Genomic DNA, 18,617 nt, shown 5'->3' on the forward strand with positions numbered 1-18,617 from the left:
CGAGCGTTGTTTGCGGGCCCTAACCTCGGCCTCTGGTGTTGGCGCATCTTGCATCTCCTGCGTTCCCGCCGCCGCCACAATGCCTTGGGGCCGTTCCACTTCAGCTTCCATGCCTATTGTGATGCTCTCATCCTCTTTCTGTGCCACCTGTAGTGTCTGAGATTGGAGGTTGGTCGGAGCCATTCCTTCTTCAGTGGCGTCCGAAGGCGCCTCAATCAACTGCGGCGTCGGTTCAATGGTGCGCTCCGACCTCGGCGTCACCTCCCCGCGAAGCGCCGCCACGTAAGTCATCGGCAGTGACGTTGGTGTAGTCGGATTCTGGAAGTCTCCGCTGGGGAGTTGCACGAGTCTCCTCTGCATACACGCTGATCGAAGATGTCCTTCACCACCACACCCGGAGCATGTCCGGGACTGTCCATCATAGATGACAATAGCTCTACAGCCACCGATGTTTATGTACGATGGCACATGTTTCGTAAGGGCAATTCGCACCTGTCGGACACCATTGAGCACTGGATACGTGCTAAAACTTGCCCAGCGTTCGGCCGTATGACTAATAACTCTGCCATATGGCTGGAGTGATCCAGTGACCAATGATTCGGGTACCTCGAAAGGCAGCTCGAAGATTCGAATCGTACGCATGCCCAGGCCCGAATGAGCGACTAAAACTTCGCCAATATGACCATCGGAGTGTCGGAACTGGAATCCTCGTTTGGCGGCTTCAGTGATCCTATCACATGCTGCGTCGTCAATCATCTTTACGTAAAGAGTGCTGCTCACGATTGATAAATGAATTCCAATAATCTCCGTGTAATTAAGATGCACTTCGTCCCTCAAGAAACGTTCGATTTCGAAAGCCTTCGGTCTTGCATACTCGTTACAGAACGTGAACTGTATCGTGGTTTTTCGGAAATTGTGTGCCATTGCGTTCGATTCAAACAGTAACACACGCGAGTGACGACGGTGTAAACACCGCTTCTTCCGCGACCGTTCGCAGCCGAGACGTAAACAAGTCCGAGCTGCTCCGCGGCGAAAGGCGGACTGGAACATCTAGGCCAGACGGCGGCTCGGCAATGGACTAACATTTTATACTCATAAGGCACCTAAGAAACATTGGATCTATTTTTCCCTGGATTTTCCGGGTAGTGCGTCCTAATATTTTAACCACGTGAGGTTTTAGGGGTCCTCTTTCACCACACAAAATTTCGGACAAATCCCCGACCCCACGCTCGTGCCGTCTCCTTGTTAGATGAAACCAGTCTTCAGCACAATTAAAGATCAGACCCACGTCCAAGCCATTCAATGTTGCCTCAGTGAACAGCCACTAACAAAATGGAGGCGCTGAGAAGCATCTGCTGGTCTTAATAAATGAACAACGTGCATTCGATGGGGATGCATATACAGGTTCAGGTGGAGTATTCGTCCGCATGATCGACGTGATATGCCACTCTCTTGCGACAAGCATCGCGTAGATTTGGTAGGACTGTGAAGCATTTTGTGGTGAACTGCAGCCGCATTTTCTGGTGCGCGGGTACGTTTCAGAATGTTTTTTGACTTGTTCAAAACAGATCCTCCGTTTCCGTGACTTTATTGTCACATAACTTTCCATAACAACACCCGCAGTTCCACTGTACCATCGTCCCCTTTGCATTGCACTACCCATCCTGACACAGACCGCTCTACGCTCTGAAGCGTGTGGATCACGCGGTTGGCGCACACGAGGTGTGCGCGTCACGGAGTGTAGTTTGTATGCATACATTCACGTCCAAGCGTATCCACTCGTCCGGGCTACTTTTCTTTGCCCCACCCTCTACGTAAATAATTGCGTATTTTGCATGAAGTATGAAGCGGCTGTTACCATTAATGTACAACATGAACGACAAGCGTTGCCTCACAGTTTCCTAGGCCATGCTGGAAGTTATTTTGATAACTGCATCGAAGACAACTTGCCATGTCCTCCTTACGAATAAATTGTCAATTCATTCAAAAATTTCCCTTGATGCCCCATACGATCGTACATACGTAAACAGTTACTGATGGATCGTACTCACGCAAACTGGCATTGGTGTGGTGCTGCGCCATATGCTTGCTAAAGTCAACAAATTCTATATCTTCCTGACAGTTTTGATCCACGGCCTTCAGAATGTTGTGCGAGAAAATTGCGAGCTCGCTTTCGCATAAGACGTTTCCGAAATCTATGCTGGTTGGCACGGAGGTTATTCTGTTCGAGGTAGATAATAAGGTTTGAGCTCTGAATATTTTCTAAGATTTTATAGCAGATGGACATCGAATATATTGTACGGCAGTTTTGTGGATAACTTTTTCTGCCCTTCTTCTAAACATGCGCGACTTGTGCTTGCTTCTAACAACTGGGCGCAGCTTTTTGTTCACTAGATCTAATTACAATTGAAGCAGGACTAACAGACACAAATTCTGTATAGAATCTGACAGAAATTCCATCCGGCCCCAGAAATTTGTTAAACGCTATCGATTTCAGCTCTTTGAATGTCGGGGTTACATTCCAGCCGTTGTCTGACGCAGGAGGAGTTAAGTTCCACGTATTTGATCATCACCACCATCGCCGACGTGATGCAAAGTTAAAAACATTTGACGAAAATAAATAGCGAGTAATAATTGTCCTAAACGTACAGCAATACACACACACACACACACATCTGACAAACTAATCACACCAGAATACAACTTCCTAATACCACGTAACACTGCCTCTAGCCCATATAATGTCCTCAATCCTTCGAGGAAAATGGTCAACATGTTTCTTCAGGTATGCCACATATTGACGATCAGATCTCGGAAGGTTACCAGATTGCAGGGATGTTGATTGTCACTCGCTGTTCCAAGTAGTCTCAAACATTATCTATGAGATTTCATCGGATGATTTGCGAAGACAGTCGAGATGCGTAAATGCGTCTGAGTATTCGTTAGACCAGGAAAGCACGTGTGCCGTCCTGTGAAGATGGTTTTTGACATCTCATAAGTTGGCGGTGGCCCCATCATACTCTCTGTGAAGAAGCTGAAAAAGGTGCAGCAATTGGTCATCAAGAAATTTTGAAATAATCATGCTCTTTCCACAGTAACCACTATGAGTAGGCCCAAATCGTACTACCAGAAACACCCCCGAAACATCACAGAATCACCTCCGACCTGAATTATATTCTCCACACACTGTTCGTTAAACGTGTAATTGGGTCGTCTGTGCAGTCGACGGCTTCTATCGCTTGAAATGAGGCCAAATCGCGAGTTGTCGGGCAACACAACACGCCTCCATTCAGCTGTTATCCAGTTTGTGTTGTTCGCTCATTAATGATACTCTTTATGCCGCTGTGAGTGAAGTTTTTTTTTTCATAGTATGCAGGTCTCTTCCCATTGGGCAACTTCAGTCGTGGTTTGGCATTTGACAAGGTGCCAATTACACGCCGTCTAAACCGTTTTAAAAGCGACCAATCTATCTTGTAATGGGAGACTTCGTCCTGTCACGGTTACTACTGTAGATACTCTCCATTCGCAAGATCGGCCGTTACTTTCACCAACGTAAATTCTATAAGGACTACTTTGAAACCGCTATTCTGCTTGATTTTTCTTTTCTTTTAGAAGTATTAACACTGCACACTGTCAAAGCTTCTTAGGTCTGGCTAGATTATTTCCCAGTGTATCCAAATTATTTGACAACGTCCCTTGCAGTTAAGTAAATTTTGAGATGATAGATACGCAATCTGAGCATCTCACATCCGAGATAGAAGTGAAGACATCAAAGACATTAGAAGCGAAAAGTTTAACTGCGTTGTTGCTACGGAGGTGGTGCAGCCTTGTGTTCAAAGAATAGTACAGATATAGTAAAAGTCTGAATAATAGAGCTGAACACACCACAGTAAGAGCAGCTCATATGTGGGTGCAAAACTACTGAAGTAGCTCTTCAAGAGCCGAGACACTAGCCGTGAAAGTGCCAGTATATACATGGGCTTAGTCGCTTGCATCAGGCTAGAGACCAACCGCCACCTGGCTAAAAAGTGGTTCGGTCACTATAGCCACCTGCCCGGTCGTCTCGCTTCACCTGGCGCGTGCAATCTCTCTCTCTCTCTCTCTCTCTCTCTCTTTTCCCCTCTCTCGCAGCACCAAGCCATCATCTACACAAGTGTCATACTTCAGTGTGCCAACGGTCACACACACAACATTGTTAGCCAAGCTATTGTTGTTGTTGTTGTTGTTGTTATTGTTGCCTTCAGTCAAGAGACAGGTTTGATGCAGCTCTCCATGCTACTGAACAAGGTTCTTCATCTCCGAGTAACTACTGCAACCTACATCCTTCTGAATCTGCTTATTCTATTCGTCTCTTGGTCTCCCTCTACGATTTTTGCCCTCCACGCTTCCCTCCAATAGCTACTTCGTGATCCCTTGATGCCTCAGAATGTGTCCTACCAACCGATCACTTCTTCTAGTCAAGTTGTGCCACAGATTCTTCTTCTCCTCAGTTCTATTCAGTACCTCCTCAAACCCATATAATCTTCAGCATTCTTCTGTAGCACCGCATTTCAAAAGCTTCAATTCACTTCTTGTCTAAACTATTTTTCGCCCATGTTTCATTTCCATACATGGCTACACGCCATACAAATACTTTCAGAAAAAGACTTTCTGACACTTAAATCCATATTCTATGTTAACAAATTTCTCTTCTTTCCTTGCCATAGCCTGTCTACATTTTATACTTCTTAGGATATAAAATGTAGCGTAGCTACATGTTTATAATTAGTCATACTAAAACTTTCAGTACATATGTTCGCAGGTGCACGGTCCATTCAATAAATAACCGGAAAAGTTGTATAAAAAAACACGAAAATTCGACTAAGTTGGTGCTCCTTTGCTATTTTTGGTGGTGTACTAGAACTATTACCAGATGCGCCTGGCATGCCTGCCTCACGAACGGGGTGCTAGGACTCAGTGAAAAAAAATAGCGGGAATCCTGCAGGTATGCACCAACTTGGAGCAGCGGAGTATCATTAGATTTTTGTTGGCTGCAGGGTTAAAACCAATAGAAATTGTCCGTCGGATGACTGTGCAGTATGGTAAAAGTTTTGTGAATCACACAAGTGTATGAGTGGGCAGATAAGAAGCTCAAAAGGAGTGTAATGAGTGTTAAAGATTCGCTACATTCAGTACGCAGTCACGGAGAACAGCTGAGTTGATGAATTTATACAGGAAAACGGGCGTATTATGGTTGAATGATACTGAAGCAACGCTGAACATTTGCGTGATGAGCCCACCATATTGTTCATTACGTACTGATGTTCAGGAAAGTGTGTGTGAAGTGGTTCCAAAACATCTGACGTGATAAATGAAAGAATGGCGCATCATTATGTGTAAGGAGCGCCTGCGACAGTACGATGCTGAGGCGGAGGCATTTGTTCATCGTTTAACAGGAGATGAAAATTGGCTGCATTTTTACGAATCTGAATGAAAGTGGGCTTCAGTGGAGTGGCGACATTCTTCCTCTCTAAAATCCAAGAAATTTTGAACTGAAAGTTGAATAATGCTGTGATATTGCTGGCTTTGTTTTGTGACCATAAGGGAGAAATTGTTGAGCATTACATGCTGAAGGGCCAAAAAGGGAACAGTGCTATGTATGAAACCCTTACGCGTGAAATTTGAAACTGTGATATCAGTCCATAAACAACACGAAGCCAAAAAAATGCAGGACATAGACGATGATTTCAAGAAAAACAAATCCCGAAACTTCTACAGAGTATTTAAACAAAAATTAACAAAGTACTCTCCTCCATCACTCCAACTGAAAAATGAACATAGGGAAATTGCGCATACCAACACCGAAAACTGTGAAATTCTTTCAAAATACTTTTCTAAAGTACTGAATTGTGGAAAGCCTGCAGAAAAATTTGAGTTCCGTCATACACAACGAAACCCAGACTCAAAGCCACCAAGTTTACAGGAGATTAAAGAGATAATTCAGTCACTAAAAAATAACAGAGCATCAGGAGAAGACCAAATCATCGCAAAATTATGGAAAAATGCAGGAGAAAATCTTATTGCAAAACTCAAATTATAGATGAAATCTGGAAAACTGAACAAATCCCCACAGATTGGAAGACAGCAATCATATATCCTCTGTACAAAAACGGAAGTAAATCAGACCCCAACAACTATCGTGAAATCTCTTTATTGTCAATAACATACAAAATTCTGTCTAAAGTCCTACTAAACCGAGCAGAACCTCGGCTAGATTCAGAACTAGGCGAATACCAAGGTGGATTCAGAAAAGGTCGATCATGCGTAGAACAAATCCTTAACTTGAAAAACTCGATGAAATATTTGCGTAGTACTTCAGACAAAAGTTACGTCATAACGTTTGTCGACTTTAAAAAAAGCATATGACAGTATAGACCGAGAATCCTTTTTTGAAGTGTTAGCAGAATTTCGACTAGATCAAAAGACAACAAACATCATAAAAGAAACACTCATGGAGACGAAATGCAAAGTAAAACCTATGGGAGAATTGAGCACAGAATTTGAAATAGACACAGGAGAAGGACAAGGGGATGGACTGTCCCCAGTGCTCTTCAATTGTGCTCTTGAAAAAATTGTTCGAGAATGGAGAAAAGCAGGTGCGCCAGCACACAGACCGGGACCAAAACGTAAGGGCACAGAATTAGACTGTTTAGCATTTGCTGACGACATGGCATTGATCGCCCAAGACATTTCCGCTGCACAGAAACAGCTAGAACTATTATAAGAACAGGCAGCAAAAATAGGATTAAAAATTTCATTTGAAGAAACAAAATTTATGATTGACATCAAAGATGCACCTTCTGATCTCAAAATTGGTAATAACTACGTCTCTCGAGTAAAAGAATTTAAATATTTAGGTGAATGGATTGCATAAAATTGTAATGAAAAGAAATCTGTCAGATCAAGAGTCCAGGAAATGGAGACGGCGTCTCAGTCAACAAAAAAGTTTACAACAAAATGAGTCTCACGTGGAACTGCAAAATACGACACTACGCAACAGTAATTAAACCCGAAGCTCTCTACGCGTCTGAGACACTAAATCTTCAACAAAGAACACTAAAAGAGGAATTAGAAGTGAAAGAACGTAAAATAATGAGGAAAATCCTAGGACCAAGAACTAAAGGTGGCGTGCATTATCCAAAACCCAATGCGAAATATATATAAATATCTCCAAAATAAGACACAAAGCGGATGAGAAGAATCCAATTCATGGGGAATTTAGAAAGAATGGACTGAAACAGGTTAACGCACAAAATCCATGCTACAAGGTCGGTTCAATCGCAGTCTTTGATAGTGCTCAACCTGTTAACCTTCGACAGTTCGCTTATGCATTAGCAGCAGGAGCTTCACTCTCCACTGTGCGCCTTTGTTGCGTCTTGTAATAGCTGCACTTCACTGCTATTTGTTCTTTTTTAAAGTTTCTCCGCAAAGCTTGGAGAAGGCTACATGTGAAGTAAAACTTTCTGTTTGCTGAATTTACGCGATCGCTAATCGTTTCTGCCCTGTCCAACTTATCTACGACTGCAGCTGCTGCACCACTCTGTAGCCCACCTCCCGTTACCACTGTGTACTGAGGAGTACGTAACAGAAGCCAGCAATTTTGAGGACACGTCGTGAACTGGTGTCCAGCGGCGACTTGTTAGTGCGTGACAACGCTAGAGCACACACTGCCTGAGTCACATTATATACCTTCAGAGACCTGGAGCTCGTCTGCTTCCCACACCCGCATATTCCCCGTATCTGCCGCCTTCAGCTTATCACATTTTTAACTCGCTGAAAAAACCTCTTAGTGGATGAAGATTCACGGATGATGAGGAAGACCAGGAAGAAGTTACGCACAAGTCCCCAAAAATTCTTTGCACGTAGAATTGAGAAGCTTGTCCAGCGCTGGCATCAGTGCATAGAACTTGAAAAGGATTGCATTGTAAATAAGTATTCCGTTCCATTCTCGTAATAGATTCTCTTAAATTCCGGTTTTTTATTGAATTAGTCTTGATATTCTCAGGTTTCCTCACCTCGTCGTAGACCCTTACTATGGAATAGTTGTGCACCGTTCTAGGTACAGGAACTCAAACTCTGCAAAGATTTAATGACTTACTGTTGCTACTGATTTCACATTTTATCTTTTTTATGTCTTACATTGTTTCTGTGATAGAAATGTTTTTGCATCTTCATAAGAAAAAATCTCCTCTGTAAATATGAACACGTGTTCCCGAAACAGAAATCTTGAAGTCAACTCGCTTTTTTCATTCGTTAGATACAATACGCCATAGACAACTGCGCGCAGGTTGATGCCGTATTGTCTGACTTCCGGAAGGCATTCGATCATCTCCGTACTGTCGTATCGCGAAAAAATACAGATTTTCAGAGTACTGGGCCCGAATTGTGACTGAACTCAAGACTTCGTAGCACATAGAACTCAACCTGATGTTCTTAGCGGAGGGAAATCCATAGATGTGAAGGTAATTTCGGGAGTAACAGGAATGTAATATGGTCTTCTTTTTTTTAGTCATTAGTTTTCTGGTTGATTTGATGATGCCGTCAGAAACGCCTCTCTTGTGTCATCCTCTTCGTCTCAGAGAAGCACGTGCATCCTACGTCCTCATTTAAAGTCTCTCTCTTTCCCCCCAATTATTACCCTCTAAGGCTCCCTTTAGCACCAAGGACGTAATCCGTAAATGTCTTAGCACATGTCCTATCATGCTGTCATGTCTTCCCTCGTCAATGCTTGCCATATGTTATTCTTCGCCGATTTTTCTCATTTGTCGTTGTTCGTTTCATAGTCCCAAATTTGTAGTAAAGCAAGTATATTTCATAACTTCTTAATTTTTGTGACATACGTAACCGCTTAAAAAGACGAATGGAGTAACAACGCTTGTTAATGTTGACACTCAAACTTTCCACAGAAATATCCCAGAAATAAACTAAAATTGAAACGTACGGCTGCTAGAATCGACTACTCAGGCGTAACTCAGTGAGGTTCTGATCTAGTCTCTTCCGTTGTATACACTGGGGGCGGCTACTTCTGGATGAAGTCCTTTACAAGTTTTGGAGCCCTCAGAGCTTCCCTCCCCACACTCCCGCAACCCTTGACCATTACATACATACCACATGTAACTATGACGTCTTTCACGGCCGTGTCTAACGCGGCTGCCAGAATACGAAAGTGTAAAATAACAACAGCATCGAGTGCATAAAAAAGATACAGTAATCTCCATTTTCTGTTTATTCTACTCGAACGACTTTTTGTTCTCCATCAGTACATATGGCTTTGTCCACCGCAGCAGCAATGTTTTTCAGCACTTACATCTACGGACACATCAGAAGTTTGCAACACCCCGTTTCCCAGAACTCCTGAATATAGACGTTGACTGTGGACGTATTATCACAGACACAGCCCCCTTTGACAGTTCAGAGTTGTCACTAAACCCGCCCGAAGATGTAAACAATCATGCAAGAGCAGCGCCTATGAGACGGAGGGGGTCAGACAACTGATTCAATCAGGAAGGAGGTACACGGCTCGTGTTGTCTGTAGTTCAACCAGGCCTAGCCGATCAATACGGCGGTTCGATCGCGTGCGCATTGTTACTTTGTGCAACGAAGGGCTCTCAACAAGGGAAGTGTCCAGGGGTCTCGGAGTGAACCAAAGCGATGTTGTCCGGACATGGAGGAGATACATAGAGACAGGAACTATCGATGACGCCCCGCTCAGGCCGCCCAAGGGCTACTACTACAATGGATGACCGCTAACTATCGATTATGGCTCGGAGGAACCCTGACAGCAACGCCACCACGTTGAATAATGCTTTTCGTGCAGACACAGGGCATTGTGTTACGACTCACACTGTGCGCAATAGGCTGCATGATGCGCTACTTCACTCCCAACGTCCATGGCGAGGTCCATCTTTGCAACCAGGACACCATGCGGTGCGGGACAGATGGGCCCAACAACATGCCGAATGGACCGCTCAGGATTGGCATCACATTCTCTTCACCGATGAGTGTCGCGTATGCCTTCAATCAGGCAATCCTCGGAGACGTGTTTGGAGGCAACCCGGTCAGGCTGAACGCTTTAGACACACTGTCCAGCGAGTGCAGCAAGGTGCAGGTTCCCTGCTGTTTTGGGATGGCATTATGTGGAGGCCGACGTACGCCGCTGGTGGTCATGGAAGGCGTCGTAACAGCTGTACGATACGTGAATACCATTCTCCGACCGATAGTGCAACGATGTTGGCAGCATATTGGGGATGCATTCGTCTTCATGGATGACAGGTCATGCCCCCATCGTGCACATCTTGTGAATGAATTCCTTCAGGATAACGACATTGCTTGACTAGAGTGGTCAGCATGTTCTCCAGACATGAACCCTATCGAACATGCCTGGAATAGATTGAAAAGGGCTGTTTATGGACGTTGTGACCCACCAATCACTCTGAGGGACCTACGCCGAATCGCCGTTGAGGAGTCAGACAATCTGGACCAACAGTGCCGTGATGAACTTGTGGATAGTATGCCACGACGAATACAGGCATGCCTCAATTCAAGAGAACGTGATACTCTGCAGGTCTCGCTGTAAGGTGGAACAACATACAGTGTGCGGTTCTCATAAGTAATAAAGAGGGCGGAAATGATGTTTATGTTGATCCCTGTTCCAATTTTCTGTACAGGTTCCGGAACTCTCGGAACCAAAGTGATCCAAAACTTTCTTTGATGTGTGTAGTCTTACACCTGTAAATAACTTCAACAGGAAGCTACAGCGATCGGATATCACTAGGAGAAATTTTCGACTGTGTATACCATTGACACAAAGAAACCACCCGTTTCACAGTATTGTCAAAGAAAATGTATTCGGTTGTTTTTTAGTAACATGATGGTGTTCTACTACGCCAAATCTGACACTTCAACACATGTAAATTTTTTGTGAAATCTAACACCTCCATTGGGGTGACGGTTTTAACATTTTAAATGATGCAAGCCACCCACGCAACTATTGAACATAAACTGAATCTACAACGAACTCGGTAGTCGTTTCGTTGGTTTCTATGTGCGTTGCGTATGGTGGCCGATGCGAGAGAGCGTCACCGCTTACAGGACAAAAACCACACGCACAGTGCCGGTGCGACGGAAGTTGCCATCAGGAGACCAGAACATCAGCGCGAATGTGCATCACTCAGCAGCGAGGACAGCTACAGGTGCTCCTGGGGGTGGCTAACCGAGTCTGAGCGCCAAATACTGTCTGAGAAAACGGAAAAGACATTAATCATAAGCCGGCCGAAGTGGCCGTGCGGTTAAAGGCGCTGCAGTCTGGAACCGCAAGACCGCTACGGTCGCAGGTTCGCATCCTGCCTCGGGCATGGATGTTTGTGATGTCCTTAGGTTAGTTAGGTTTAACTAGTTCTAAGTTCTAGGGGACTAATGACCTCAGCAGTTGAGTCCCATAGTGCTCAGAGCCATTTGAACCATTTTAGAGCCATTAATCATACACCGGTAACTAAAGTATATAAGAGAAATAGCTGGCTGAGCGACAGAAGTAGTACCACGGACAGGATGGAGCGTGTCAAACGCGTGATTGGCTGGCGCTTCTCAAGAAGTGTTTGTTTAGCAGAATGTCCCATCTACTCTAACACGTAGACATTGTACAGCTCACTTGTCACGTAGGTTTGGCGGCCTCCATTTCTAGTGGAGGGCGGCGGAATGCAGGTGACTTACAGGTGGAATCGTATGCCGTCTTGGTAACTGCTACAGATGTTCGAACATCCATTTACATGCCATTGAGAGTTGTGAGATTGTTGTGCACTATCTTACTGTGAGATATATATTTTGTTACGACTATCGTACTAAACACGCTCATACTTGCAGTAGGGCCTACTTACCTAAAGTTGTGTTAGAAGTATTTGTAATGTGTGACTGGTAACAGTAAATGTAGCGGGCACATGTATGTTGGAGTGTTCAGGCTCCTAGCGACCTGAGCATAATATTAGATTGCTCCGTAAGTTCGTAGCATTCTTTTTTTTAATTTTATATACAGGATGAGTCGCTTAAGAAGTAACACCCCCATTATTCCGGGGGCGACTGCGCGTATCGACAAGCGGTGTTCGGCGAACCATAGCCGACTATGTGGCACATACTTCGGTACATGCACAATAATCACAACGTTTATATTGACCGAGATAATGAGGCAAGTACATGTTTTTTAAATGGGACGCTATACTTCTTTTACCATCATTCGAACGCTCTGGAAAAGACGCGTATAATGATGTAACGCATGTTGCTATTGTAATTCAAACTTCGCTTAAAAGACGCTGGGAAATACTGTACGATTGGAGGTCGAGGCGGTCGAAAGCGGCTGCAGACTGTAAACACGCCTCGCGCGACCCATGGGCTGAGTTGCCGTGCTCTGTGCAGCATGCACGGCCTACGCTACGTCGGTAAATCTTCATCCGCCCTCTTTTAGGAAAAGTTTGAATCACAATAGCAACGTGCGTTACATCACTATACGCGTCTTTTCCAGAGCGTTCGAATGATGGTAAAAAAAGTATAGCGTCCCATTTAAAAAACATGTACTTGACTCATTATCTAGGACAATATAAACGTTGTGATTATGGTGCATCATGTACCAACGTATGTGCCCCACAGTCTGCTATGATTCGCCGAAAACCGCAAGCCGATACGTGCAATCTCCCCCGGAATAAACGGGGTGTTACGTCTTACGCGACGCGAGATGGTATTCCGAGAGATAAGTGTTCATTTATCGATTGTCATTTTTTTATTTCTGGTTCAGAATTGATCATTCATATTGTCATTTGGATATAGTGAATGGAACTGTGGAAGCTAGAAAATGAAGTGCCAAGTGTACAAATTCGAACGTTTCCTACATGTTCTTCTGTCTGAGTTCAAAACAGGGGCTGACGGCAGCGGAAGCAACCCAGGGACATTTGCCCCGTGTATGGGGATAACGCCAATGGACAGAGCACGACAAGAAAATAGTTACCTCGTTTTAAAGAGGATCGCTTTGACTTTAGTTCAAAATGGTTCAAATGACTCTGAGCACTATGGGACTTAACATCTGAGGTCATCAGTCCCCTAGAATTCAGAACTACTTAAACCTAACTAACCTAAGGACAGCGCATACATCCATGCCCGAGGCAGGATTCGAACCTGAGACCTTAGCGGTCGCGCGGTTCCAGACTGAAGCGCCTACAACCGCTCGGTCACACCAGCCGGCGCTTTGACTTCAGTGACTCTTCACGTTCAGGAAGACTGTAAAGTGAAGAAAAATATATTAATGACGACTAAATTATCTGTTACGTGCATCTTTTGTATTTATTAAACCTTGCCAAAAACGCTCCGAACTTACGCACCAACCCAGTATATTTTTGTCATTGTATTTTCAGAAGTCTCGTTGTAGGTCGGCTAATGACAACCAATATGTACGCCTATAGTATCGGGCACCAGACTTCTCCACCCGGGTAACGTTTTTATCTATTACACAACAGCAGAATCAAAAAGCGACACTGAAGCGAAGCTTACCTCCTTGAAACGTCTGTAACCAAAACGTAGTAACTGTATGTAAATAAGGTATGACGTCAGTAGCTTGAGTGCAGCTGCGGGCGGTTTTTATGACGCGGCGGCTCGGTGTTTCAGAGCGCGGGGAGGTGGAACCACACCGCACGGACGACTTGTTCCTGCTGCGCTTCCTCAGGGCACGCTGTTTCCACGTGGAGCGCGCGCACAAGCTGGTGAGTACTGCGGCAGCCTCTGGTGTCATACTGGGGCTCTGTTGCTGTTTCCCTACATTGTGCGCCTGTGCTGTGTGATTGTAATTATCCTCGTTTAATTCTTCAACTGCAGACTGCGCAAGAGAACCAGTTACGTATTAGAACGCAATGTTGATTTGCGTCATTTGAGCCGCGCGGGATTAGCCGAGCGGTCTCAGGCGCTGCAGTCATGGACTGTGCGGCTGGTCCCGGCGGAGGTTCGAGTCCTCCCTCGGGCATGGGTGTGTGTGTTTGTCCTTAGGATAACTTAGGTTAAGTAGTGTGTAAGCTTAGGGACTGATGACCTTAGCAGTTAAGTCCCATAAGATTTCACACACATTTGTTTTTTTTTTGCGTCATTTGATGCAAAAATCAGCCTTTTCTTCAGCTTTTGTGCACGTTCAAAATTCCTGTTTCCTGTCGCCATCTTTGAATAACATTCTACATGTGATTTATTTACTTATTTATTTATTTCATTTAGCCTCACTACATTAGGGCATTAAGGCTCTGTGTTACGTCAGACAAGGAACTGTACATGCTAAAAAATATGAAGTATCATTCTATATTTCTGCCTGGACTTGTGTCCCTGTAAAGGTGATAAGAGAAATTACCAACACAAATAACACCTATTACTAATATTATTCTTATTACTATTATCATTTCTTTCCTTTCTCAGACGTTATGTCTGGTTAAAAATGGAAAGTGACGCGGACCTTGATCAAGCGTGACTTCCTTTTAATTGTACGGTATATGTTACATTGCATTTAGGAACTTTCGGGCCATTGAACATGTATCAATAATTACGGATTTCTGTAGTTGTATATATACGTTTGGATGTAGCTGTATTGCGTTGATGTACTGATGGATATTGTGTGATATAACTCCTGTAGTTGATAGTATAATTGGTATAATGTCAACTTTATCCTGATGCCACATGTCCTTGACTTCCTCAGCCAGTTGGATGTATTTTTCAAGTTTTTCTCCTGTTTTCTTCTGTATATTTGTTGTATTGGGTATGGATATTTCGATTAGTTGTTTTAATTTCTTCTTTTTATTGGTGAGTATGATGTCAGGTTTGTTATGTGGTGTTGTTTTATCTGTTATAATGGTTCTGTTCCAGTATAATTTTTATTCATCATTCTCCAGTACATTTTGTGGTGCATACTTGTATGTGGGAACGTGTTGTTTTATTAGTTTATGTTGTATGGCAAGTTGTTGATGTATTATTTTTGCTACATTGTCATGTCTTCTGGTGTATTCTGTATTTACTAGTATTGTACATCCGCTTGTGATGTGATCTATTATTATTATTATTATTATTCACGTTTTCGAGCCTCCGATGTACAACAGGGTCATTTTCAGAGTTCTGTTCTAGCTTTTCTTTGTGCCTATATTACTTTCATTCTCTATGAATGCGCTTCATCATCCTTATCTTCCTTTACTGCACCGATCCATTTTACTGTTTCAGTTTTACTACAGATTTCCGCAAAATATCACTGCCCGGAATGGATTTTTTCACATCCGAAAAAACGATGGAGTACTTTTCTCTTTCTGTATTTGCTCTTTGTACATTCGTATTGTCTTTAGTTTGGACTTAAATTTCTTCAATGTCTCCAAGTTTAGAACGAGTTTCCAGCCCCATAAAGAAACTCTGATTTCGTTGCTGTGCCGTAGTGTTTGTTTTGTGTGTTTTAAGATGAATTTTCTTGTTGCAGATATCTGTTTGCATTTCTAAAAACTGTTTCCATTTTGTGGTGACGAAATTCACGATCAATCTTTCCTAGGCAAGTCTCCTGTATGGTTACTCCTAAAATGATTTGAAGTGAGGTCCTCTCTCAGTTTTGACGGATTATATTGTTAGGCGTGGCAACGGCCTTGCCGCAGTGGATACACCGGTTTCCGTGAGATCACGGAAGTTAAGCGTTGTCGGGCGTGGCCGGCACTTGGATGGGTGACCATCCAGCCGCCATGCGTCGTTGCCATTTTTCGGGGTGCACTCAGCCTCGTGATGCTAATTGTGGAGCTACTCGACCGAATATTAGCGGCTCCGATCAAAGAAAACCATCATAAAGACCATGAGAGCGGTGTGCTGACCACACGCCCCGCATCCTCAACTGAGGATGACACGGCGGTCGGATGGTCCCGATGGGCCACTTGTGGCCTGAAGACGGAGTGCATATTGTTAGGCGTAAGACAGCCAGATTATTGCCAGACATGTAATTTCTTAATGATATTTTGAGAATTGCTTTTTCTGCTTTTATTTGAATATTATCTCGTGCTGAGTGAAAGTCCTGGCGTAGAATCGTTAGGTCTCTGCGAAAGCTAGGCAGTTTATCTTAATATCGGTTGTTGCTGATTCGATTGTTTCGTCAGTTTTAAGCATAATTTTAGTTTCGTCACTCTTGGATTACGTCTCCTAAAACACATTTGGAAAGTAATGAAGAGAGTCCATAATCTTGTTTCACTCCTGTATTGATTTCAAAATGTTCCGAAATATCTCCCCTGACCTTTACCTTACATTTTTTTCTGTTCAGTGTTTCGCCAATAATTGCAGTGGTTTTGTTCTCTAAACCTTGTTCTTTGAGAATATGGAATACAAACTTCCAAAACATTCAGTAAATAAACCGAAAACAACATACAAAGCAATGTCTTCTGTGTAAAAGGAAATACTTATATTTTCCTTTACATAAGGGAAAATGAAGCAGTCACACAAAGAACAGAATCACAGAAGTCATGTTGACTTGTGGAACTGAAAGGTCAAGATTTATGTTCTTTCCTGATGCTAATGTGCTACTCTGGCAGTTAGGGTCGCCTTTTCTCACAAGAAAGATTTTTATTATTCGCGTTCACACACAGACATCTAAGCTGCAGTCGTACATCGTTTTAATTCTCTGCTTAACCTTCATGACGCAGTCCTCGGCTTTGTGACGGTTGTCCTTCACACCCATAGCCTGTTGGTATTTTCCATTTTCCACGTAATGAGCGGGCACGTCCGCTACGCTCAATTCTATTAGAAGAAATGAGCCACGTTTTTACTTGCGTGGTACGTCCTTTGCACTAACACAGGCTTTCCCAGTAACTGGAATTTCTATTTGAGGAGCGCATCAGGAACTGAGCTGCTTTATTAGACAAGTTTTGCAGCGGAATATCTTTCGGTTGAACTGTAAAATCACGACGGAGACAGTTGATTTTTCCTCATTGTTTGTGGTTAATTGTTACCGTCCTTCCTTGTGCAGTCAGCAGTCCTTTTGTTGTGATTATATTGAAAATGCTATGTTTGAAATTTGGTTTCACACTGATGTCAACACTGCGCCTTCATTTATATAAACGCGGTTACTATTTTTTTTCATCGGAGCTTTTCTGCATTATACCAATAAACCATTTTGCGATGAAACAATAACTACTGACATTAATACTTGAAAACTGGTTGTAGAAATATTCATATGGTTACAGTATTTTTTAATATGTTGTTCCAGTATTCATGTTACAATTTTTTTGTCGAGTGCCAGAACGTGTGGATAATGTATTCATATGGTTACAGTATTTTTTAATATGTTGTTCCAGTATTCATGTTACAATTTTTTTGTCGAGTGCCAGAACGTGTGGAAAATGAGTTTTACGTACAGGGTGTCCAGCGAGGGAGTCCCTGATTTCAAAATTAAGTATCTCGGAAACTAATATTGATAGACGAGTGCGTCAAACGGTACGTTGATTGTGAACGCTTTAAGAATTTTATACAAAAGTTGCGAAATAGTTCGAGAAGTTGCTAACAGATCGTGCTAGAATCGCAATACGTAGCGCCTATAGACAGTGCGCCGCTGCTGAAACTCGGCAATTTCACCGTTGAAACGTGAGATAAGGTTAACGTATCATTGAATAAGGTGTCCCTCGGGTACTGGAATCCCACAGGTTAGAACACAGTCCTACAGCAACAAGACCAATTTTCAAATTCTATTTAATATTCCAAAAGGCCAGGATGCGAAAAACATTAGCAAGCTGAATGGTAAATTCCAACGGACAGGCAGCGTGGTTGGTGATCTTGATGTGTCGACAGAAGTGCCGACACAGTGTGGTTTGAGGAGACCGCAATGCACGCTATAAGCTCACAAAGGATGGCGTGAGGTCTGAAACAGGATACGTAATGAATGCTACAAAGAAAAGTACGTAGCTTCTGGAATACTTAACTTTAATCCATCCTTGTTGTACATCTGGAGATTGTGGCGCTACAAGTGAGACTCTTTAGATACAAGCTATGTAAGGCTAATGGCGCCTTGCTAGGTTGTAGCCATTGACTTAGCTGAAGGCTATTCTAACTATCTGCTCTGCAAATGAGCGAGGCTTCGTCAGTGTGCATCGCTAGCTACGTCGTCCGTACAACTGGGGCGAGTGCTAGTACGTCTCTCTAGACATGCCGTGTGGTGGCGCTCGGTCTGCTATCACTGAAATTGGCGACACGCGGGTCCGACATGTACTAATGGACCGCGGCCGATTTAAAGCTACCACCTAGCAAGTGTGGTGTCTGGCGGTGACACCACAGATCTAGCGTGGAATGTTGACCCCAGGCAAACCGTAGCTACTCCTGAAAATGTCTACACAGTTTCTGGAATCATTGAGCAAAAGCCAAGGAAATCTGTCGGAACAGCAGCAGAGGCTGATTTGAAGCGCTCCAGGACGCAGAAAATGGTGAGAAAGAGGCTACACTTGTTTCAATCCAAAGCCACCAGACCACACGTATACGAGCTGTACGACAGAGGGCTGACATTGCGACCCAGATTATCGCAATGGTTAATAGTGATGGATTTGATATTGGCTGTATCTGAT

At 43.5% G+C, this 18,617-nt stretch overlaps 1 protein-coding gene across 1 annotated transcript in view; it reads left to right on the forward strand.

Annotated features, from left to right (window-relative positions):
- The window catches only part of LOC126458507 (clavesin-1-like), a 217,519-nt gene that overhangs the window by 97,931 nt on the left and 100,971 nt on the right, over positions 1–18,617 (forward strand). The window contains exon 3 of the mRNA XM_050095601.1: positions 13,684–13,778. Coding sequence (XP_049951558.1) covers positions 13,684–13,778 — 95 coding nt within the window. The remainder of the gene's footprint in view (positions 1–13,683; positions 13,779–18,617) is intronic.

This window comes from Schistocerca serialis, chromosome 2 (assembly GCF_023864345.2).
Source record: "Schistocerca serialis cubense isolate TAMUIC-IGC-003099 chromosome 2, iqSchSeri2.2, whole genome shotgun sequence".
Lineage (NCBI taxonomy): Eukaryota > Metazoa > Arthropoda > Insecta > Orthoptera > Acrididae > Schistocerca > Schistocerca serialis.